Source organism: Leptonychotes weddellii, chromosome 1 (genome assembly GCF_054177405.1).
Source record: "Leptonychotes weddellii isolate Sample4059 chromosome 1, ASM5417740v2, whole genome shotgun sequence".
Lineage (NCBI taxonomy): Eukaryota > Metazoa > Chordata > Mammalia > Carnivora > Phocidae > Leptonychotes > Leptonychotes weddellii.
This window is the reverse complement of record NC_138369.1, coordinates 17,218,636-17,243,529: the sequence shown is the minus strand read 5'-3', so window position 1 is coordinate 17,243,529 and position 24,894 is coordinate 17,218,636. Positions and strand designations below refer to the sequence as shown.

Genomic DNA, 24,894 nt, shown 5'->3' with positions numbered 1-24,894 from the left:
CTGCAGGGCAGGCAGAGCCGGTGGCGGTTATCTGTCTTGGCAGGCTGCACTCGTGTCCTGAGATGCTACACAAATTCTGAATTGCCGAGCTTGGGAGTGATGCCCGGGTGTGGTCGGTGCCTCTGACACTCTCCATTGAACTAAGTGCAAGGAGAGTTTAAAATAGCCAGCCTTTGTTCCCGAGGTTTTAAAAATTCAACCCCAGTAGTTACAATGAGCTGTCTTCAAGTGGATCTATAAATAAACTGCTACTGTTCCTCTTTGTCACCGAGAGCTTCGGCGTCTTCTAGAGACATCGGCTCTGCTGCTCATCTTCATTAGCTGCCTCTCATCTGTGGGGCAGCTGCAGCCATCAGCAGGCTGGGCTGACGGCGCGGAGTTTGTAATGACAGCAACACGTTCCCTTTTAAAAAGCCACATTTTAAAAGCCAAGATGAACTACACAGGGAAAGATGTATTTTCACATTGGAGAAGCCTGGCAGAGAGGTCATCACCATCGGTCAAGGTCAACGCCACTGATAATACGTCCTGTCCACACGAGTTCTGCGATGTCAGGCAGTTCTCTTTTGTGGTGTTCTCGTCAAAAAATGGATAACCTCTTCCCGATCATGAGAAAACATCGGGACAGACCCACATCAAGGGACATATGACAGCAGAACGGATCGGTACTCTTCGAAAATGTCAAAGTCATGAAAGACAAGGGAAAACTGAGGAGCTGACCCAGATTGTAGGAGACCAAGGAGAAATAATGCAGCGTGAGGTCCTGGTTGGGATTCTGGAACAGCAGGGTCCGAGGACATAAGTAGAAAAACTGGTGAAGCTCACCTGGGGCCCTTAGTTTGGTTAATGGTATTGTCCCGGGGTTAATTTCCTGCTCTGATCATTGTCCTAATGGTTATGTAAGATGTTAGCGCTGGGGAAGCCTGGGGGAGGGATATATGGAAATTCTCTGTACTATTTTTTGCAACTTTTCTCTAAGTCTAAAATTAGTTCATAGCAGTCTAATTCTTTAAAAGAAAATCTCCAGTCAGTCCTTGGGCTTCATCTCCCTCCCCGGGTGCCATGGTTCAGGTGTTTGCAGTGGGAGGGTGGGTGTTTCTGTCTCGAAGGGGACAGGTGACCCTAAGGCGCTCAGCGCCCAGCCCCGAGTGGGCCTGTGGTCACATCTGTGGGATGGAACTGAGCAAGAGCTGGCCCTGGAAGAAGCAGGTCGTGTTCGGAGGGAATGGTCTTACACCGCCGGGGAGGCTGTGGGACGGCTTCTCTGCTTGTCAATAGCATCGTTTGTGCAAGTGCTCCAGGGGCCACGTCTGCTCCAGGAGCTCCGGGGCAGACTCAGCAGGTGTTCTCTGGCCCAAGCACAGGCCCATGATGGGCTTGCCTTCTCCTGAGGCCTCCTCGGGCTGTGTGGACGACTCCACCCCACTCTTGCTCTCTTCCTTCTTCTGGTCCCTGTCACTGGCCCCCGGCTCTGCCTTGTAGCCCACCTGTGTGTGTTTCTGGCTATGCCAGGTATGAGGGCCTGGAGGGCATCAGCCCCTAAAGGCCTGGGGCGTTTTCCTGCTCTCTCAGCACCCCTCCAGGGAGGAGGGCCAGGGGCCCCCTCTGTGCCAAGGAAAGTTCTCGCTGTATGATGGCCTGCTTGCTCTCTCATGGCCTCCACCCATTTGCAGTCGCCAGGTCTTCCCCCGCTCATCCTTGCTCCTTTCTCCCCCCAGAGCTCCCGTCACCTGGGTATGCCACTGCGGTGAGGCAGACCTTCCCAGCTCCACTGTTTTCTCTGGGGGGCATATTTGGACGTTGGAATGACTTTCCAGTTCCTGCTCATCAGGGCAATCCTTTCACTCCTTTGAAAACTTTGGCTTTATACATCAGCCCTCTTGTGTGGGGGGAGATACTTGGAAACTCTCGGAGAGTGTGGCCGGGGGGCAGCTGGAGGTCGCTAGGGGTGGAGCCCAGGAGTGGTGTTCGAGCCTGGGTATAGAGGCCTCAGTCTTGCTTTGAGCCTGGGTGAGGAGATGGGGTTCCTTGGTTTGTGCATTTAGCATCTCCCAACGTGCCAGGCAGGTCTGTGACTGACCCAGGTATGATAGGATGCCACTCGCCTCAAAGGGACCACTCTCTGAGAAGAGGACTGTGGGGTGAGTGGGCCGAGCTACCTGGAGTCCCAGAGTGGGTCAAGCATGTGGATCCCTCATCCATTTTACACCCATCCTTCGACCCCTTCACAATTCTTAGTTCAGAGGACACCCTATCCCCTTCCGGTCAGTGGGGGTCTGGGGTCAAGGGATGGCTCTTACCCAAATGTGATCCGTTGTCATAGAGCGTTTAATTCAGTTCAGAGGCTGCCCCGCTGGCCCCAGGCCCTGTGTCCCTGAGCCTCTTGTCTCCCTCTGTGTGCACAGATGACCCAGCACCCTGGCCTCCTTGGGAGCCTGCTATGGGGAACACACGAAAATACCCTTGCACATTCATACTCTAGATAAAAGCCAACACGGTAACCAAATCCCATACTCATACTTAGGCTGGCTTGGAAGAACATTGGCAAGATTGTCAAACAATTAGATGATTTTAAGACACCAGAATTCCTCTTGGGTTCAGCGCTATGCTTAGAACCAGAAGTTTTCTCTCTTGTTGGACTCCAGGCCGGAACTCTAAATTATAGGGCAAACAAGGCTGTTGTATATCTAGTCCACAAATATGTGTGGTGGATACAGTACCAGGTTTCTTTAGAGCTCCGATTCGAGAAAACGGCCGTGCCTTTTTTCCACTTGAAGAGCTGGAGAGAAGCGTGAGCTCAAGTGAGCTCTGTCCTCTTTTCTGCTCTCCTGGCCAGGATCAGGTTTAGCAAACAGAGGCAGGCAGACATAGACACCCATTAACTTTTCATGAGGGCAAATTGTCAGAGCCAAAGGCCCAAGGCAAAGACGGTAAGAAATGTGTCCACAAATCTCTGCACCCTCACTTAGCAGACTATGCAATGAGCAGTTGAATGAAAGATTAAGTTGAAAAGATTGGATCATGGTGTGTGTGTCTGTCCATTTCTTCCAGTTTTGTGCTCAGTCCTGCTTTGGAAACACACTGACACGCTTTGGTGTTTTAAGTGGGCCATGGCCAGCCAGACTGCCGCCTGATTCTATACAAGTTGGATACCAGTGAAACAGCCCAGATCTTGGGCCCCGGTCACCTTCCTCTCCCCTTTCTGGCCCAGAGTCAAGCCGTGGACCAGTTCCTGGGTGCTTTTGTCTGTGACACAGTTTGTTTCCAGAACAGGCCGACCAGGCGGCAAGGTCCGGTGTTAGAGATTAAAAGAAAAGGAGAAATTTCCACCTTGAGCAGGTGTTAATAATTGACCACCCCACTTAACCAGAGCGGGGTGTTCGGTCACATCAGCTCACAGCATCTTTATGGTAAATCTCCGACCACTGCTGGCTGCTGGCCAGGTGTGTGCAGACCTTGCTTACTCCTGACTGTCAAGCTGCATAGGGACCCCTGAGCGGCTGGGGCCTGCCATTCCACAGACGGGGTGGCCGCTGCCTGTGGACCTCCACTGATGACCAGGGAGACTGAGGCTTTGGGAATTGAACTGCCCTGAAATGTGAGCTGGTTTTTTGCGTCTGGGAACTGTAATCCCCAGGCCAGTGGTGGGCCTCATGGGCCTCTCCTGGGGTCTTTAGCCTGGGGGTTTGCCCATTGGTGATGTCCAATGGAGAGCTAGTGATCTTCACCTTGAGTACAGAGTGGCCGTGATGGGTAGTGTCAAGTGCAGTGTCATGTGATGGGCAGGTTGGGTTTCTGGGGGTATTTCAGTTGTAACTGCATCTTTTTTTTTTTAAGTCAGGCTTATTAACATACAAATCGTAGCATTCACCATTTTATTTATTCATTCTTTTTTTTTGAGTAAGCTTTACGTCCAACATGGGATTTGAACTCACCACCCTGAGATCCAGCGTTGCATGCTCTACTGACTGAGCCAGCCATGCGCCTCAGCATTCACCATTTTAAAAAATGAACCCCTGGGGTGCCTGGGTGGCTCAGCCGGTTAAACATCTGACTCTTGGTTTCAACTCAGGTCATGATCTCAGCGTCATGAGATTGAGCCCCACATAATCGGGCTCTGGGCTCAGCGCAGAGTCTGCTTGGGATTCCTTACCCCCTTCCTCTCCTTCCCCCTCTGCTCCTCCCCCCACTTGCATGCCTTGCCTCTCTCTCTAAAATAAAAAAGTGAATTGCTCTATGAGTTTGGACAGACATGTACAGTTAATCACCACCATGATCAAAGTACAGAATATTCCCATCATACCAAAAATTCTTTTTTGCCTCTTTATATCAGTCTTTTCCTTCCCCCTCCAGCCATAGGCAACCACTAATCTGCTTTCTGTCACTACAAATCGGTGTGTGTTTTTCAGAATTTGATGTAAATGGAATCATGTAGTTATATTATTCTTTTTGGTCTTTTTTTTTTTTTTCACTTAGCCTAATTATTTTGAGATTCACCCATGTTGTTACATGTATCAATAGTTCATTTCTTTTTATTGCTGAGTAGTACTCCATAGAATGTGTACACCACAATTTGTTTATCTGTCTGTTGGTGAACATCTGGATTATTTTCAATTTTCGGCTATTACAAATAAAGGTGCTGTTAACTTTTATGTACTTATCTTTATACGGACATATATTTCCCTTTCTCTTGGGTACATACCTAGCTGTGGAATGGCTGGGACATAACAAGTGTATATTTAGCCTTTCAAGTAACTTGTCAGACTCTTTTCTGAAGTGGTTGTACCATCTTACATTCTCCCCAGCAGTGTCTTGAGTTTGAATTTCTCTACCTCCTCGCCAACACTCGGTATTTTTGGCTTTTTAACTTTAGACCATTCTACTAGGTGTATACTGGTATCTTACTGTGATTTTTTTTTTTTCAAAAGATATTTATTTGAGAGAGAGAGAGCAGGGGGAGTAGCAGAGGGAGAGGGAGAGGCAGGCTCCCCCCTGAGCAGGGAGCCCGACATGGGGCTTGATCCCAGGACCCTAGGATCATGACCTGAGCTGAAGGCAGATGCCCAACCGACTGAGGCACCCAGGCGTCTCTCTTACTGTGATTTTTACCTTGCATTTTCCTAACAGCTGATGATGTGTAGAGCATCTTTTATATGTATGCTTGCCATCTTTGTATGTTTTTTGGTGAAGTGTCTGTTCAAATCTTTGTGTTTTTTTTTCTTTTAATTAGGTTGTCTTCTCATTGAGTTTTGAAAGTTCTTATATATTCTGGATACAAGTCCTTACCAGATATGTGACTTGCAAATATTTTCTCCCAGTCTGTAGTTTGTGTTTTCATTTTCTTAACAGTGTCTTTCAAAGAGCAGTTTTTAATTTTGATGAAGTCATTTTACCAACGGTTTCTTTTATGGGTCATGCTTCTGGTGTCATACCTAAGAAATCTTTGTCTAATCCAAGGTCACAAGGATTTTCACCTATGTTTTAGAAGAAAAGCTTATACATATATTACAGTTTTAGGTTTTACATTTAGGTCTGTGATCCATTTTGAGTTATTTATTTATTTTTTTAAAGATTTTTATTTATTTACCTGACAGAGAGAGAGAGCACAAGCAGGGGGAGCAGCAGAGGCAGAGGGAGAAGCAGACCCCCTGCCGAGCAAGGAGCCCGGTGTGGGGCTCGATCCCAGGACCCCGGGATCATGACCTGAGCCGAAGGCAGACACTTAACGACTGAGCCACCCAGGCGCCCTGAGTTAGTTATTTTTTATATGTGGTACAAAGTATGTACCAAAGTTCATTCTTTTACATATGGATATCCAGTTGTTCCAGCAACTGTCTTTACTAAGTTGTTTGTGTACCTTTGTTAAAAATTAATTGACCAGATATCTATGGGTATATTTCTGGACTGCATTTGTTCCATTGATCTATGCATCTCTCTTTTTACCAGTACCACACTGTCTTGATTGCTGTAGCTTTAAACTAAGTCTTAAAATCAGGTAATGTGATTTTTCTAATTTTCTTCTTTTCTTCAAAATTTTTTTGACTTCTCTAGTTGCTTTGCCTTTTCATATCAATTTTAGAATCGGCTTCTTGTTTCCTATAGCTGATTTCAGAGAGAACTGATATCTCAGCAAAATGGAGCCTTCAGTATGCAAACATGGTATATCTCCTCATCGATATTGGTCTTCTTTGATTCTATTCTACTCATCAGTGTACTATAGTTTTCAGTGTACAGATTTTGCATATATGTTGTTAGATTTATATCTAAGCATTTTGTAGTGGGTTGAATGGTGGCCTCCTCAAAAATATGTCTGTCCTGACTGACCCCCAGAACCTGCGAATGTGATCTTATTTGGAAAGAGGGTCTTTGCCAATGAAGTTAAGATAAATCTTGAGATGAGATTATCCTGGATTATTGGGTTGGCCTTAAATCCAATGACAAGTGTCCTTACAAGAGATACATGGAGAGAGGAAAAGGCCATGTGAAGATGGAGGTAGAAGACTACAGTTTTGCAGTCATAAACCAGGGAATCCTGGAGCCACCAGAAGCTGAAAGAGGCAAGAAAGGATTCTCTCTTAGTGCTTCCACTAAGCACTAAGGGGGCCCTGTTGATACCTTAATTTTGGACTTCTAGCCTCCAGAACACGGAGAGAATAAATTTCTGTTGTTTTAAGTCACCAAGTATGACAATTTGTTAGAGCAACTGTAGGAAAGTAATAACACATTTCATGATTTTTGGTGCTATTGAAAAGATAATGGCCAAGGATTTTTGAAAAATAATGAAAGGCATCAAACCACAGATCTAAAAAGCTCAGAAAAAGGAAAAAAGGCTGAATAAAAACCAAAAACAAACTCTGCACAAATTACATTCAAGCTTCTGAAAACCAAAGATTAAGAGAAAATCTTGAAGGTAGACAGAAAAGTGACATTGTATACAGAGGATCAAAGGTAAGAACCACAGAAGAATTCTCATATGAAACTATACAATCCAGAAGTCATTGGAGTAACATTTTTAAAGTATTGAAAGAAAAAGACTGTCAACCCAGAATTCTGTACTTAGCAAAAATACCTCTTAAAAATGAAAGAGAAATAAAGACTTTTTTTCAGACAAAAGCTGAGAAAATTTGCTACCACCAAACTTGCTCCATAAGAAATGTCTCTTTTCTCTCTCTTTTCCTTCTGGGATTCCAGTCACACATGTTAGACAGTTTGATATTGTCTCACAGTTTATGGATGCTCTGTTCTGGGGTTCCCCCCCCCATTGTGTCAGTTTGAGGAACTAATCAATGTTGAAGGACATTGATTCATTTTCCTCAGCTGGGCTGAGCCTACCAATTAGCCCGTCAAAGCCATTCTTCCTCTCTGTTACTGGGTTTCCGATTTCTAGCATTTTCATGGACTCTTTCTTATAATTTCTACCTCCCTGGTGGAATTCCCCATCTATCCATGTGTGTTGTCCACACTTTGCAATACAACCTTTAATATACTAGTCAAAGTTATTTTAAATTTTATGTCTGATAGTGCCAATGTCAAAGTCATCTGATTCTGCTGAATGCTTTTTTTTTTTTTTAAGATTTTATTTATTTATTTGACAGAGAGATAGTGAGAGCAGGAACACAAGCAGGGGGAGTGGGAGAGGGAGAAGCAGGCTTCCCGCCAAGCAGGGAGCCCCATGTGGGGCTCGATCCCAGGATCCTGGGATCATGACCTGAGCCAAAGGCAGACGCTTAACGACTGAGACACCCAGGCGCCCCCCCCCCTTGTTTTTTAAGATTTTATTTATTTGAGAGAGAGAGAGAGAGAGTGCGTGAGCATGCGTGCATGAGTGGGGAGGGGCAGAGGGAGAAGCAGGCTCCCTGCTGAGTGCAGAGCCCAGTGTGGGGCTCAATCCTGGGACTCCAGGATCATGACCTGAGCTGAAGGCAGACACTCCGACTGAGCCATCCAGGCGCCGCTGCTGATTGCTTTCTGTCTGACAGTGGGGTTTTTTTCCTTGCCTTTTTGTATGTCTCATAATTTTTGATTAAATGCATACATCATGGTTAGGATAGTAGAGACAGAAGTAAATAGTCTTATCAGGAGTTGAGCTGAGTTTAGTGTTATTGTGTACTTAGGGTGAGGCCTGGGTGTAGGAGGATTGTTCTCAGTGTTCCTGCTCCATCCCCAGCTATCAACCTTCCTCTGGGGCCTGTGCCTCAGAGGGCATCTATTTCCATGCTCTTACCCCTACCCCAGCAGTAGGCTGCTGGTCCTTGGTTCTTGGTGCTGGCTGGCTTTGTTGCAGGTCTTCTCTGTTGTGCTGGCCCCAGCTTCAGTCTTAGGCAGACCTTACATCCCTGGGTCTCAGTAGTAGGGCATTCTTAGTAGTCCATCCCCTCCCTCAGCCATAGGGGGCCCGAGTGATCTTGGCTCAGGATGGTTTCTTGCCTCTCCCACCGAGGGCAGAGGATTTTTATCTTTCTTTGCTCTCCTCCCAGTAGCTTACAGGTTTTGTTTTGTAGGGAGAAAGGTTTCGTGCCCGCTCCCTTCCTCCAGGTCTGCACCCTCAAGGATGGTTTTCTCCCATCTCCTGCCCTGCCCCCAGTCTTTTTCATGAACGCCCAGTGGAAGTCTATGAGAAACCTGTGGGTGGGCACAAATTCCCCCTTGTGTCCATGGCTCCCAGGGGTTCTTCACTCTCACCCTCCCTACACTCAGCCTCTAGCAATGTGTTGGCTTAACTCAGTTCTTCTCACCCACTGTGTAGCACTCAGTGTCCCTTCCTCCCATGCTTTGCCAGAGGTGAGTTGATGCTCTCACTTCGGTTTCCTTAGAAGAGCCTCTCTTTCCTTAGATTTCAGGTTAGTTGTTTGTTTTGTGACTTCAGTTCTCTGATTTAAGAAAGTTATGATTCTTTAGGATTGTCGGTTTTTTTCTTGTTAGGTTGGGCTTAATGTTTTCCCCAACTTTCTACATCCTAGGCAGGGGTTCCTTATCCATATCTACATCTTGATGATGAACCAGTGAGACCATAGTCAGTGCAGATGGGTTGATTTCTTGTCACAAGGAAGACCTACGAGCTGTTTTGTTGTTTTGTTTTTTAATAAATGTATGGGTTGGGCGCCTGGGTGGCTCACTTGGTTAAGCGACTGCCTTCGGCTCAGGTCATGATCCTGGAGTCCCGGGATCGAGTCCCGCATCGGGCTCCCTGCTCAGCGGGGAGTCTGCTTCTCCCTCTGACCCTCCTCCCTCTCATGCTCTCTGTCTCTCATTGTCTCTCTCGCAAATAAATAAAATCTTAAATAAATAAATAAATAAATGTATGGGTTGGTGACCCATGTGTTGGAGTGGCTGAGATCAACGAGATAGTTCTGCAGTTTCTACTGTGTGCAAAGTGCTGAGCTCCTGGTGGCCTGGGACAGGCCGGTGGCAACAGAAACTGAGGCGAGCAGAAGATGAACCTGCTATGAGAGCCTAGGATCCCATACCAGGGCGGGGTGAGAGGGGACACCTACGGACCCCAAGTGAGATTTCCACGAAGTGAAAGAGATTTGGCTCTTCTGAGTCTTCACCTTTTTTTCTGTTGACGTTAAGAGGTTTGTATTTGGCCAAAATGAAAGCTGTCAGCTCGGTGCAGCTGTGTAGGTACGTAGTGTGTGCCGATGTCGTTGTCCCTGAGAACCGCCGGGCCGGGCCCCTGGGACCCTTTGATGTTGAACAGGCAAAGCACTGACGGCATTTCCCCCTCACGTGCTACCCCGGGTGTTCCGTCACTGTCATTGCTCACAGCCCAGTGCGTGCGTCCCTTCCCACTCCCGTTCGTCATCTCCTTATCTCTGCTTATCGCTTGTTTGCCCAGCCCTGGGAAGCACGCATCTCCAGGGTGCTGTGGGGTAGGGCCGCGGGCCCTTTGCCTTGGCAAGGTTTCATTACCCAGGAATGTCACCGTGGTGGCCTGGGCTCTCGGAGGCGGCCAGCGTGTGTGTGGAGGGCCTGCTCTGTGTTCAGCTCTGGGCCGGGCAGGGGGCCGGGAAGGGGGGAGCGGTGCAGGGGGTTGATGCAGGAAGTGTTCGATGCCGGATGTATGTGGAAGGCACGTGGGGGCAAAACTGCAGGCCGTGTCACCTGTCAGAGGCTGCCTGATGTCAGGGAACTGCCCCTGCTGGGGGTTCCGATCCCAGCTCTGTCATTTCCTGGGTGACTTCGAGCAAGACCTCTAACCTCCCCGAGCCTGCTTCCCCATCTGAAAAGTAAGCTTAATAATGCCTGCTGTAAAGGGCCGCGGTAAGGACTAAATGAAGTGACATGTATTAAGCGCTGGCACGCGGCAGGTAACAGGTGGACAGCATGCGCTGGCCTGGTGGCGTGTGCAGTGCTGTCCTGTCCAGCGGTGAGAGAGCAGACAGCAAGCAGAAGGGGCCGTGTCCTGGGGAAGGTAAGGCGAGGACCAGACGGTGCGGCCAGAGGAATAGCCTGGGGCAGGCGGGACCCTGGGCTTGTGAGGAGGCCCTCCCGAGGGTCCCTTGCCCTCGGAGCTTCCGTCTCCCTTGTTGTAACCTGGCCGCAGCCCGTGTGAGCTGGGAGTAGGCAGGGGAACAGGCAGGGGAACAGGGCGGTTCCCGCGGCCCCGCCCTCCGAAGTCTGCCTCCCTGCCTCCGCTCGCAGTTGCTGTCCTCAGTGCACCTTTGGAGCTGGCTCCGTTTGGGCTCAGAAGGGTTCCTGCTGCGAGTCAGCGGTGCTCCCCCTGCTCCCCCCCACTCCCCATCATCACTGTGCTTCCAGAGCCTCGGCTCGGCGCTGTCAGCTTCTGGGCCGTTTTTCAGAAACACTCAGAGTTTCCATTCTGTCCTTCCCAGGCAGCCGGCAGCACCCGTCTGGCCACTCCTTGAGGATGCTGGCTGTTGGGACAGAGGGCTGCCTGGCTCCCGCCCTCCCTCTCGTGGCCTTTCCTGAGGGAGCCCTGGGGACCCACTGTCCAAAGGAAGAGTGTGCATGTCTGGAAGTGGTGGGGGTGGGGGGTCCTTCGGAAGCAGTGGGCACAGGGCTGGAGCCGCTTCTCAAGAAAGGCCTGCTGCTGATTTTAGAGAAGTTCCTTTCACAGCCCAGCCCTTTGGGGCGGGGGGCAGGCCCAATCATCACCCTCATCTTGCAGATGAGAAAGTAGAGGCCCGGGAGGTTAAGCCTCTTGCCCAGGGCCACCTCGCTGATCAGTCCTGGAGCTCAGATGTCGGCCAAGGCCTGTCTGAATCCCTGCTCTTCCCCACTGCACTCTGCTGTCTTTTTTTTTTTTTTTTTTAAAGATTTTTTATTTTTTATTTATTTGAGAGAGAGAGCACATGAGAGGAGGGAGGGTCAGAGGGAGAAGCAGACTCCCTGCCGAGCAGGGAGCCCGATGCAGGACTGGATCCAGACACTCCAGGATCATGACCTGAGCCGAAGGCAGTCGCTTAACCAACTGAGCCACCCAGGCGCCCTCTCTCTGCTGTCTCTTGACATTGCCGCCTAGGTCTGGGGGCTGCCGCAGGGAGGTGAGGGCTGGTTGAGGCTTCTGGAACATTTCCTTTTGGGGTGGACTCCTGCATAGGCTTTGGGATCTGAAACTGTGTGCCACTGCCTGTCGATAAGCAATGTTGTGGTTGAAACTGGCCCTCGCAGTTCTTATTATAATTACAAGACACACTTCAGCAGTAACCATCAGGAACCTTTGAAAAAATGAAGGTTTATTACTTACCAGACCTAGAAATAACACACGTGAGGCCACACAGCAAGGGTGAGGGTAGAGGGTAGAGAGAGCGAGTGCCTGGGGTTCCACTTTTATTGGGATTGAGGGGAGAGGCCTAGGGATTTTCAGGGCTCACTCTTTATTGGTGAATTTTAAACATAAGAGTGGGAATTTAAGAAAAAACCACGTGGCCATATGGTCAGTTATCAAAGTCTACCAAGATCTGGGAAACCAAGGAGCCTCCGTGGTGGGGGGTGGCCCAGCCCTTTACCTGGTCGTGGGCGGCAGCAGCGTGTTTATTCAAGATAGCCCTCTTCGAGTGGATGCCTCTCTGAAGTGGATGCCTGGGCAGTCAAGAAGTCAAGCACTTGCATTACAAAACAGGAGGAAAACCCCCACGCCTGTCAGGGCTGCACTAGCCAAGTGCATGGACTTCTGGAGGACTTGGCGGGGGGCGTGGGGGGTTGGGGGGGGGCCGGCCCTGGTGGGTGAAGGGCTTACAGAGCGGCTGCAGCACACAGCTGAGACGCCCATGATGGGCTTGCACGCAGGACGCTGCTCCTGTTTTCGAGAACACCCCTCGAGCTCTGTGTCTCATCTTCAGATTCTCTTTCACCTCCAGAGCCTGTGTTTTTCCGGGTTCAAAAGGACATGCACTGGAGAGTTTGCTATCTATGAGACTAGAACACTTTCCAAATAAAGGAAAAGAGGCGGTAGGGTCCATGTGCCAAACTGCCCTCCTTGGCTACTTGGGAACCCTCTCCTGGGCTGATTCGCTTCGAGGACTCTGATGCCCGCCCAGGTGAGCATGTCCAGAGCAGAGCATCTTCCTAGGGCTGGGCCACTGTGGGTTCATCCAGGAGATTGGCAGACTCAGAGATGCAAGCCGACTGCTGGTGGCACGTGTGGAGGCAGCCTAGGTGAGCCCCAGTCATAGCCAGTATACTCTGCTGGCTGGGTGGAGTTGCCGAGGCTCTGTGGCACATGGGTAGCTGGCAAGCCATGAGCCCAGTGGTGTCCTAGATTCAGAAGGGACAGGGGTGATGGGCGTAGGCAGGAGACAGGGAGAGGGACGCGGACCCATGGACGGGCAGTGGGCCCTGTGGGCACGCCGGCATTGGTCCGTCCCACTTGTGTGTCCTGGCCCTGGAGATGGAGTGGCTGGAGGAACAGGGCAGGGGTGGGGCCGGCACAGGCGTGTGGGAGGCACAGAGGCGCTGCCGATCAGGCGTTCAGGGTTGCAAAGCGAATGGAGGCCGGGATGCTGGGGGCAGAGGAAAGGAAGGGTGGATGAGGGCCTTCCAGTAGGAGGGACCTTGGGAACTGGGCAGGAGGGGAGCTGTGGAAGGAGGTAGGCTAGAGTGGGGTGCCTTGTCAAGGGGCTCGAATTTTCTCCCAAAGGCAATGGAAAGCCCTGGAGGACTGGCAAAGCCAGGGAGTGACGTGGTAACATTTGGAAGTTTGTGAGGTCGTGGTTTAAAACCCTGAACCCCAAGTGTGGCTGCCTTTATGGGTTACTGGGGCTTTGGGGCCGGCCGAGAGTGAGAGTCTCACCAAGTACGTCATTCCTTCAGGGAGCAAGTCCACGGAGGAAGGTTCCAAGACCAAAACTGGGGCATCTGCCGACTGTGTCCTCGGGAACCCAGTGGCTCTGGGAATCCCACCCTGCTGAACACATGCACAGTGCTTCCTGGGCTAGGAGAAGCGTTCATCTGTATATAGAGTGGTGCCTGAATTTGGGGGGACCTATGTCGGACTGGGATGAGTCCCCTTAGGAAATCACCTGTGCTCGGTGATTGTGGGCGTGTATTTGGGGGTGGTGGTGGCAGAGGTTAGGCTGGCTTCTGCATTTGGGAGCTGAAGCTTCTCAGGCAAGAACACTGATCCCTCACATCCCTGGAATGTGATCTACAACAGCCCTGGGTGCCTCTCCCACCAGGCACAGGACTCCCACCAGCCATCTGGATGTTCACATAAAATGCCTGTTTTCCCAGGGGTTCTGCCCTTGGGCAGGGTTGGAACACGCCCCCCCCCCCCCCAGTTCTAGGCCATGCCCATGCTGGGGGAGGGGAATGGGCCTTGAGCTTGCCAGGAAGAGGGGTGACTTCAGAGCCAGCCTGGGCTTCAGGGTTCCCGGACTCTGAGGGGCCTACTGGGGGGTGCGGGCGGCATGAGGAGGCAGCAGAGGGCACTCAATGGCCTACCTGCCCCTCCCTCCCAGGCTCCTCCAGCCCTCACTGCCATGTGCTTGGATGGCACTCCTCACTCGTGGCCTCTGCTCAGAAAGGAAGTCCTGGAAGGGGGCGCGTGGCCCGGATGTGGGAGTACCAGCACACTGCATTTCTCACCAGTATTTGGAACTCATGTTTTCCAGTTTGTGGGTGGTTTTCCACTTCATCCTTTGGAGGGGCTATTCCTCTTTCTGTGTTTCTTTAAGCCCTGAATGAGGACTGAAGGACTCCCTTTCTTTTCATTGGCTTTAGCCAGATGTGGATTTCCCCGTCCCTCCCGGCAGAGGCAGGAGTCAGGAGTCGGTGCAGAGCCAGCCCCAGGAGCCCATCAGCATGCCCCAGACGCTGACCAGCACACTGGAGCACATTGTGGGCCAGCTGGACGTCCTCACCCAGGTAGGCTGTGACGTGCACTCACCCCACTTGGCCTGGCATTTGGCCTATTTGAAGTTGGGCAGCAGGTGCTGTATTTTTAAAAAACATCATCATAATGGACCTACTTTCCAGCCCAAATTAATGAAGTTGCAGTGCTTGCCCTGAGGTCCTGGCTCTCAGAGCCATCTGAACTGTGGCCAAGCCACTGGACCCCAGAATCATCAGTGCTAGATCCTGCCAGGGTGTTCCCTCCCAGGGCTGGCCTGGGCCACAGCAGAGCTTTGAAGGAAACACTGCCCATTCATTCCGTTCATCGCGGGGTGGGCACAGTCCAGGGGCATGCCAGGGAACTGTGAGCACTGAGTCAAGGCATCTGGGAGCCCAGGCTCTGGCTTTGAGCTGGCATTGCTCTTATCCTCCAAGCGACCTTGGCGAAATCCCTTCGGTTCTCTAAGCCCTGGTGCGCTCCTCTGTGACATGCGGTGGTCACAGACTCTGTTCGTGGTCAGGGTTAGAGGAGATGAGTCTGTGGGAAGTGTTTGGCTTATGTCTGGCTCTAGGAAGCTGCTCAGTAAATGTTCGCGGTGGTGGCTGATCAGTGTCATCAGCAAGGCAGACGTGGGCCCCGGCCTCTGGAGCGTAGGTACACCTGGCAGTGGCTAATACGGGATTGGAGTGCAACAGTTTCCCTAAGAGCAGAATGCCCTGGCAAGAGGTGGCAGCCAGCACCGTGCACATGAGAGTGGCCCTGGCAGGGGGAGCAGCCTGCCTGCAGGACTGGAGGGGGCCACGGGCACATCCAAGCAACGAGCAAAGCCCAGCGTGGCTGGCGTGGGGCATGGAGGTGGTGGTGGTGGGGGCGGGCAAGGCAGGATTTAAAGGTCGTCAGGCCCCTTCCCCACCTCAGCTGTGGGTGAGGACCGCCTTCTCCTGTGCCAGCTCGTGGGTAGACCAAGGGGGTGGGCGGAAGGCAAAGGACCCCTGAGTCTCTGACAGAAATGGAGCTTCAGTGGCATGCCATCCTTTCCCTCTGGATCTGGGGCCAAGTGAGAAAAGCTGTGCATCATGTCCCGTGGTCCACGGCGTGTCATGGCATCCCGGCTGGTACTGCACAGCTTGGGCCCAGGGAAGGAAGGACCTTTGAAGGGAAAGGTCAGGCATCAGTGCCTGGGGATGGTGGGGACAAAAGGTACATCAGACAGACGTTTCTGGAAGCCTGTTAACCCTTGAGAAGAAGGCCTGTGCTAAGGGAGGTATGAGCAACGTGCACATCCCCCACCTCGAACGCGTCAGAAACTGCCGAGCCTGCCTCACGTTCTTCACAGCCTTGCCAAGTGAGAGATCAAGGGAGGTGGAATCAATTAGAACTTTATAGGATAAAATTGGAAATTAAGTCTGAGAAGATGGTTAAAAATAGCTTCATTGGATCACTTCATTGGAGTATAGCACTAGAAGCATTTCCCGTCACTGTGTTTCAGGGTTTTGTTATGTGTTAGCAGTTCAGAGGGTGATAGTAATTTTGTAAGAAACTGGCATCACCGAGAATAATGAAGGCTCTCTTGTGGCCTGGGCCTCTGGCCCCGGGTCCGGATGGCTGTGTGGCACCCTTGTCCTACCTCACACCGTCCAGCCCCTTTGCAGATCCAAACAGCACTCCACCCCCGACCAGATGCCAGGCCCGTCAGCCAGTCACCTGCTCTGCCAAACAGTGTGCATTCCTCAATGTTCCTGACGGACTTGACACATCCTGAGGAGGAATCTTGGTTTCCACAGATGAAGCCCCCACTTGAAGCCTCAGCCTAGTTTCAAAGCGGTAGGAGGTGCATTTGTGCTAACTGGCATGCTGTCCTCGAGCTTGGTTGCTGGTTGTTTTCCAGACGTACCTCCTCTCTTGGATTTGGGGCTCTAGCTGAGGTGACTGAGTGACAGCCAGAGCTGTCTCCTGTGGGATTGAGCATTCCTTTCTCTTGGGACCAGCTTCCTGTCTCTAGAGGCTGACCCTGCTGTGCATAGCTCCCCATGTAGGTCGCTCAGCTGGGCTCTGAGCCTCCTTGGTCTGTGGGTATTGGCCTCCCATGCTACCCCCTCAGCGAGCACTCCTCACCATCTTGGTGTACCTCTGTGCTCTGGAGGGACAGGGCTATCTCAGCTACCCCAACATGGACTCCTACTTCAGAGTTGTCTGAATCATGTTGTTCTCTGTCTCACCCCCCTCACTGCCCCTTCCCTCCCCCACAAGGAAGTCTACTTCAAAGAGGCTTCTGCGAGGGAAGTTGCCCTTCAGTCCTCCATCCCGCAGAACATCCTCCAAGGAAGAACTGTGGGGGCTGCAGTGGCTGGGGATGTTTACTGAGTGAGTCACAGAGCCTTCAGCCCCTGGGTGACATGAGCAGGACACCCCGTTGTGGAAGCTCACAGCCCTCAGAGCCTGCCTTCCTGCTCAGCAGGCTGGTGTGGCCCAGTGACTGCATCCTCCTCTCTGGATGTTCGTGGCCCGTGTGCGCCAGTCTGAAGGGCTGGGACCAGTTTCAATCCTCTTCAGTGGCCCGGAGGTCAGGCGGCTGAGCGCGCCCATGGAGAGTGGTGACTCAGCTTGCTTGGGTGTACATCCCAGTGACCTTGGGCAAGGTGCCTAACCTCTGTGCCTCAGTTTCCAAATGAACACAGAACTGATAAGAGTAGCCACTTCACAGGCCTGCTGTGAGGATTGGATGTGTTAGCTCCTGTGAGGCTCTCTGAGCAGTGCTCAGCAGCACCACGTACTGCCCTTGTCATTAGTCAGGGCCTGGCAGGGGTGGCGGGGGGATCACAGCTGCACCAGAAACAGCCCCCCCCGCCCCGGTCCCCACTGTCTCCTTGCCCAGAAGAGCCATGCCTCAGCCCTCGCAGCGGAGGTGGCAAGTTCCCTTCCTTGCTTGAGCCCTCTCTGCGTCTGGGACCAGCAAGCGGGCAAAAGGCTCGTCGTCCCCCGGGAAGTAAACTCTCCTCGGGCCATGTGCAGCATCTGAAATCTAGCCCTTTGACTCCCCAGTTGGGGTTGTACCGTTTTATTTTTTTAGGAATGCCTTTTCCATAAAATGCATACATTGTTCTTCAAAAGTGTACCCATTCGGGGCGATAACTTTGGAATGCGTTGCAAAGTTCATAGGCCTTTGTCCATCTCCCAAGTGGGTGTGCTCTTTGGCCTGGCCTGGCAGGTCTCCCTACAGTGTTGTTTTAGATGGGAAGTCCACAGAGGGTGGGGATCATGTCCTCCTCGTCATCTTCCTTCTCCCTCTGTTTATCTGAGCCCTGCAACTTTCCAAGGGCTCTCCTTCATGGCCTTCATGTCATCTTCCCGCCTGGTGCCCAGCAGCTAGCATCATGCCAGGCACGGATAGGGTGTGAGTAACCGGCCCCAGGGGCCACTCAGCCTGGGACTTCTCCAGGATGCCGGGTGATCCTGAGCTCAACCCACTGTAGGCCAGGGCTCCCAGCTTCCCCTGCTAGAGAGTTTTGGGGTAGTCGGGGATGGCTTCATCGAGGAGTCCATCTGCAAGCCAAACTTCATCTTCCTGAGAGTTAAGGCCAGACTTTCTTGCTCTGTGATTACAGAGCCTGGTGGCCCTGAGGTCCCGGGCCAGAGAGTACACCCCCTTGCCCTGGCCCTTCTTTGTGTAGGAGACACCCCTCCTTACCCCAGTGAGGGTGCTGTTTGGGGCTTCACTGATTCCTCCACTGTGCTTCTTGGACCCCAGTCCCAGCTGGATGCCATGTTCCAGACAGCTGGGGTCTGTCTGGCCTTACACAGCCCTGCCAACTGTGGGGAGCAGAGTGAGCCACCTGCCCATCAGCTTGGACACACCTGCCCTCCTGGATTTGAGGACCGACCCCATCATTCATCCCCTGGGTGACTTTGGGCAGGTGACATTGTTCCCCAGAGCCTTATAAAGTGGGGACCGTCGAGCCAGCTCATGTCTCTGAGCACTGTTGGGAAGCCCTTGGTTAACTGGATTTGTTAGACCAGCACCAGCTGTTCTGTGGAGCGCGGCACGAAGTCCGTGCACTCCTGGGAAAGTGTGCGAAAGTACCAGGCTGGCCAGGTAACACAGGAGTGTCGGGAGTGGACATTCCACAGGCCTCTGCAGCTGGTGGACTTGAGTCCTAGGAATGCCCTTGAGCTGCCAGTGAGACTCTAGTGGTCTGACTAGAGCGAGAGAAAGAAGAGATCTTTCCCCAGGTCCAGGGAGGGGAGCCCAGGAGGTGATGGGGGACTGGGGTACACAGGGGCTGTTGAAAATCAGGGATTGGGTCATGGGGCCCATTAGATGGGAGCCTTGAACCTGGACCCAGGCATTGGGCCAAGATTGAAGGTCTTCAAAGACATATACTTATCGTGATAGCTGTTCTTTGAATCCAGTTATCCTAATGGCTTTTGGGGAAAATGTATTTCCTAACAATGGAGTTTAGGTTTTTCCTTTCTTTTCTTTCTTTCTTTCTTTTTAAGATTTTGTTTATTTGAGAGAGAGAGTGAGAGAACACAAGCAGGGGGAGGGGTAGAAGGAGAAGCAGGTTCCCCCATGAGCAAGCAGCTCAATGTGGGGCTCGATCCCAGGACCCTGAGATCATGACCTGAGCCGAAGGCAGATGTTTAACTGACTGAGCCACCCAGGTGCCCCGAGTTTAGGTTTTTCTTTGGAAACTTTCTGCTCCTCAAAACCTGGCATGGGAATTCTCAGGAACTGCTAAGGTTGAGTGGGTACCCCCTCTTCCTCTCATGACCCTGTACACACACACACACACACACACACACACACACACACAAGGTTGAGTGGGTACCCCCTCTTCCTCTCATGACTCTGTACACACACACACACCTGTCCTATGGCTACCATGGGTCACTGACCTGCTCTTCTCTTCCTGAGAAAGTTGGTTCAACCTTAGAGGACTGTGGGGTCCAGAAAAAAAGCCCCAGCTGCTCTGGCCCAGCTTTGTCTCCTTCTGTCTGTGTAGATTTGAATAAGCCTTGGGTTCCTCCTCTGTAGAGGAGAGCCTTTAGGCACTGCCCATCCGCCTATCCCATGGGGTAGGCAGCAGAAGTCGGCACCTCACGTGGGGCCGGGACTTCCCTTAGGGCCTTCTTTCCATGAGTCGCCTTCCCATCTCCCCTCCCTTTGAGGAAGGACTCCAGGGTGGGCCCTGTGGCTGCCAGACCTGCCTGCTTGGGGTTGGGAATTCAATGTGTATCCAGACAGAGGCTCAGACCTTTCCTCTCACGTTCTTGTGGGGGTGTGTCAGGTGATCTAGGGGTCCCTTTTACAGATGCTGGAAAACTCACCAGTGAGGAGGGAGAGGCTGCTTTCCACAGCTGGTCTTGCTGCATGAGCTCACCTCCTGTGTTGGCCCCCTTTTCTTCCTTTGCGACTCCTGAGTGACAGAGGTTTGGGTGGTGTCTGGGAGTTGCAAAGTCCCTGGATCTTCCTCAAGGGCAAGGGGTGGGGCGCTGAGGCGTGGACAGTACCCAGGAGCTGAGGAGGCTACGGCGAGGGGCCTGGGCCCAACAAACGGCTTGGCGGTTTTGCCTCAGAAGCCCACAGCAGAGTTATTTTCGACTCTAGTTTCACATCTTGCTGCTTTTTAAAAATACCAAACCATGAAATTCCTGCTCCAACTATGTTTTTTTATGGCACCCGTGCTTCAGGCTGGCCACAGCAATGCTGTGATGTCACGTTCAGGTTCCTGTGACTCACCAGGGGCCGCTGGGCTCCAGGACTAGAACATGCGTGCAGTGGGAAGCAGGCGGGGGCAGGCCCACCCAGCCCCGCCAGTTTGGGCCTCTTGACATTTGAGTTTGTGAAATATCCAGGTTGTAACTCTGCTGATCTAACTCAACAAGGCTAAGGATTTTTGTCTGTGTGCTTTGGAGGGTGAGATAGAATGGCCTGTTTGTTTTGAGACATCCCGACCCTCCCCACCATGGTCCTGACAGTTCCCTCTTTGATGGGCTGCTTGGGTGAGGCGCCTAGTTCCATGCCAGTAGGGAAGGTGGGAATGCAGGGCCTGCCTGACCACTCTCTGGGACTCCCGGGATACCTCTTTCCTGGGCAGATGAACGGTTGTTTGTACAAACAGCCTCTCAATTTTTAAGCAGTTGTGCCATTTTAGCTGCGGGCCAGCCCTCCCAGGTGCGCCCGGACCGAACTCGTCGGGAAGGGAACAACTGGTCGGCTGGGCAGAGTGAAAGTCTCCTGCCCAGCCGCCCCCACCCCCTGCCAGGACCCCTGTTTCTAGGGTGCATGCAGCCCTCAGAGATGGGCAGTGACCTGGGGTGGTGATTGCCGGGTCCCACAAACACGGGCCCTCTCTCCACATCAGCACTTCTGGCCACCTGGCCTACCTAGACCAGAGGGGGGTCTAGCTGTCGTCCTCTGTACAGACATTCAAGAGCTGCCCTTGGGCAAAGTCAACTTCGGGACAGCCTGCGCTCCTGCCACTTGGGGTTTGGAGACAAGAGATTTGTTTTTCCTCTGTCAAGAGGCTGCTTCCTGGGGACAGGACACTCCGTGGTCTGTGTCAGCGGCGTACTTGGGATCTGACTCTAGCCGGCTGCAGAGGGGCTGGGCCCTGGCCCTTCCGCAGCCCCATTGCTCTTTTTGGCAGTGTATCCACAGGCTCCTCTGGCCCTGCAGAAAGCAAAGTCTGGTGCTGCTAGCAGGACTCAAAGGCAGGGCAGGATCGTGTTCATGAGTGCGTGGGGGGGCTGCACAGCAGCTCCGTCTTCTCTGCTGTCTGCCCTCATGGCCAAAATACCCCTCCCCTCTCCAAAGAAGCTGCAGACCAAAAGCCCCTGCCCACCAGATGGGCTTCGGATGGCTGCGGTTACCTCGGGGGGCCCCAGAATGTTCACGGTCCTAGGAGAGTTCTCCTGTGAGGCGCTGAGCCGGCTTGGCCGGCCGGTGGGGAGGGGGAGCGGGGGCTGGAGTGGGATAACAGGGCCCATGCAGGGGCATCTTGTTCAGACTGACTCTGGGATTACTCTAGAGGAGGGAAGAAGGGGACTGCGGGTGGTTTGCTCGCGCTCCGCTGGGGACACAGGGGCCCTCCAGGGACGGATGCTAAGTACTGGCCACATGAAGGGGCCTAGGAGTGTTCTGGTTGTGACAGGCAGTCCCAAATCGGCCTACATGGCTCTGTGATGAACCAAGTCACAGCTGACCCTGTGTCCATTTGGCACTCTCCCAAATGAAGCGCCGCTAGAACAGGGGCAGGGAGAGCTACAGCTGGGCTGGCCACTTCCGTCCCCCTGCCCTGTGGAGGGCCCTCTCCGGGCCTGGACTGCCGGTGCAGACCCTCTTCTTGGTGGATGAAAAAAGGCAGAAAGATGCTTTCAACTCAGAGAGGCATGGCTTCTCGGGGAGCGGGTCCGTGCCCCCCCCCCTTTCTGATTTGGGCCCAGCTGGTGGCTCCAGAAAACCATCCAAGATGAGAGGCTAGGTTTTCTACCATGGGCCAGTGGGTCCTTCACAGGACAGGGGAATCCTGTGAGCCCTTCTTCCCTGAGCTGGGCCTGTTGGGCTAGGGCTACAGCCTGCTTGCCAGACGGTCCTGAGGCCTCCAACAAGCTACCTGACAGTCTGTCTGACTTGGGATGATGGTGTTTTATCGGGTTGTGGTAAATTAACTACCACATTGGATTACAGATTGTTGGAAAAGTCAACTTCCGAAGAAATGGAATGCAGAAGGTGGTCCGAGCCAAGGTTCACGCCCCATGCTTAGCCCTGTTTTGGACTCACCCTGGAGTCAGAGTACAGCAGAGCCTGTGGCCGAGCAGTGATTGGCATCCTGCACCTTAGGGTCTGTCCCGGTTAGACCTTTGCCTCCCTGGTGGCCTGCCCAGGGCTGACAAAGAGATGAGCTTGAACTCAGGCCAGTGTGGGTGGGATATGCAGCTCAGATATTCTGTCCTGGTGTGGGTAGCACCCCATGGGTCCCAGGAGCATTCAGTTTTATGGATGGTGATGAGTGGACCCACTTTTTATACCTTCTCTTGTGGGGGTAAGTAGTAAGATGGAAAAGTCTGTGTTCATTTAAAAGGAGCTGCTTTTAAGCCACAAGGAAAGTAAATTAGCCAAGATTCCTTAATCCCATGGCTAATCCACCAATAGAAAATAGTGTTTCATGTGCTTCCCGAAGAGAGCTAATCCTCAGTAGAGGTGGGGGCTGGGGGGCTGCAAAAACGTCAGAGAAATCCTATATCCCTGAGATAATATGAAACAGAAACACGGACCTATGGGCTCGAAGGACAAAGGCTCATTTTGTATTGTTAGCAGCAAACTGGGGGGTGAAAGAGGTTGGTTAAAAAGACAGTTGCTGAGCCCAGAGAAATTGAGAGGAATTTCTTCAGAAACACATTTTGTTGTGCATCGACTGTGTGTGATCCTGGGCAAGTTAGTCTGTCAGACGTCAGCGTGAGAGGGAATCGCCCATTTCTTCCCCTCTGAAGTTCAGGGCTCGAAGCTGTTAGCCCTCATCAAATGAGGCCTGAGGTGGGAGGGGGAGGAAGTGGGTTGCTTCCTGGACTCCCACCCCACTCTGTGCACCCCCACATCCTGCTGAGGCCAAGGCCAGCTGACAGGGGCCCCTCTGGTCTACCTACCCTCCAATCCCTCCCCCACTGTCCCCTCAAGCCTGCCAGGTCCAAGGCTCAAGCTGTGGGAGGAGGGTTCCTCACTAGCCAGGTGGGCTCCAGGGGACCTGGGCTGACTGGTGGAGGACCTGAATTCTCTGCATCTTGGTGGCACTCAGGGCCTGGCATTTGTCCATCCCGCGCCCAGGGTGGCACGTACTATGCGCCAGGAGCTGTGCCTAGAAACAGGAAGACAGCAGTGAGCAAGAACAGACAAAACCCCCTGTCTTCGTGAAGCTGGCATTCAGACCGATGGAGGTCAACGGCTGTTGAGGGCCGGCATTTGCACCTTTGACTCCAAGGCCACAGACCACGGGGCACTGGACAGAGGCTGGGGCAGAGAGGCAGAGTCTTGGCTGGTGGGAAGGGCGGGGCTGCATTCCCAGGAAGCCGTGCTGGCCCTTCCGGCCCCCGTTCACCCCTGACATGGCTGGCCAGGGCATCATCTGCAAGACAGCCCTGCGTGTGCACACACGGACGTGCACACACACACAGACGTACACCAGCAGACAAAGCTGGGGCTAGCAGGAGACGAGGTAGAGCTGTGCGGGCACTGCGCCTGGCAGCCCCGCTTTGTTTTGATAACTCACAAGACCCCACAGCAAAGAGATTCCCCTTTTCTTGCATCTGTTTTAGATCTTTAAAATCTGAGTGAAGTCAAAACCATGCTACAGGGGAGATTAATTCCACATTTTTCCATCTTTGCCATGAAACCAAAAGAAAGTTAGACATTCTGTGCGGCACAGTCGAGACAGGGGCGTTGAGCCAATGGCCAGTGCCAGGACGTTTCCCGCAGCCTGGCACCAGCCAGGGTCCCCAGTGGTGTGGTTGGGCAGCTGTGCCCTCTCCCTAAGCCCCAGGGCGCCTGGGACACTACCACCGGGAATCTGGCTTCTGGGTTGGGGGGAGGGGGCTGGGATGCCCTAGCCCCTGTAGGAGACTGCCTGGAGGAGCCCAAAGCAACCACAAGCCTGGAAGTGATTAAAAGGAACTTTCCGTCACGAGAGAACTTTAAGGAGCAGCCAGACCCCCACGTGCCCTGATGGCTCAGTCCCTACCAGGCCTGACCACAGGCTGCCTTCTTCGGGGCCCCATCAAGCCCCATCTGTGCCCGAGGCCCCTTGCAGCTCAGAGCTCAGCCGTGGCCCCTGTCAGGTGGGGAGCCATGTTGCCCACAGTATACCCCCATGTCCAGAGCAGGGGCCACATAAATATTAGCTGTTAATATGGTATGACAATGGAGCCCGGAGAGAGGCGTTGTACAGACGGGGAATCTGAAGCCTCGAGTCAGGTAACTTGCCCAAGGCCGCTCAGCAAGTTAGTAGTCAAGTTCAGATGTGAACGCAGGAAGGACAGCTCCGGAGCTTGTGCTCTTACCACACAGGACAAACGTGGGGACCGGGGGTTACCATGACAGCATTTTCCAAGGGTCCGCCCCCATGCTATGGCTAGGACATCCTGGGAGAGGAGGAGGACAGGCACCAAGTGTGGGGCTGGGACCAGGACGACTTCAGGGGAAAGAGGGTTGGAGTGGGGCTTTAGGTAGGTGGCTTTGGTTAGAGAGAGCGGTAGTAACAGGCAATGAGGGCCTTGAGTCCGGCCTTTATCCCTGAGCTCCTGCACAGGAAAGGGACATGGCAGAAGCAGTGTGGAGGTGAAGGACCCAGGAGTCCCGGGAAGCTGAGGCGGAAGGTGGGGCCTAGGGCACCCACCGCACGTTGAGGGCCCTGGGGCAGGGGTAGCCTGCCTGGATCCCGTGAGGACACTCCTCGAGCAGAGCCCTGACGTGAGGGCATTGCCCTGCCTGACTCAGCAGCCAGAAGGGTCGTGGACAGCATGGTCCAGTCACGGGATTGGTTTCCTGCGCCCCGTCAGCCCTTCCTGCGGCCCCCACCCGCTCCAGCACCCTCCTGTACTCACCA

General features: G+C 52.9%; 1 protein-coding gene across 4 annotated transcripts in view; it reads left to right on the top strand.

Moving 5' to 3' along the window:
- Positions 1–24,894, top strand: part of POC1A (POC1 centriolar protein A) — a 68,849-nt gene that overhangs the window by 34,644 nt on the left and 9,311 nt on the right. For 3 of the 4 annotated variants that reach the window (XM_081818756.1, XM_081818743.1, XM_081818744.1), the window contains one exon: positions 14,185–14,328. The exons of the other annotated variant lie outside the window; for it this stretch is intronic. In XM_081818756.1, coding sequence (XP_081674882.1) covers positions 14,185–14,328 — 144 coding nt within the window. The remainder of the gene's footprint in view (positions 1–14,184; positions 14,329–24,894) is intronic. 4 annotated transcript variants of the gene reach the window in all.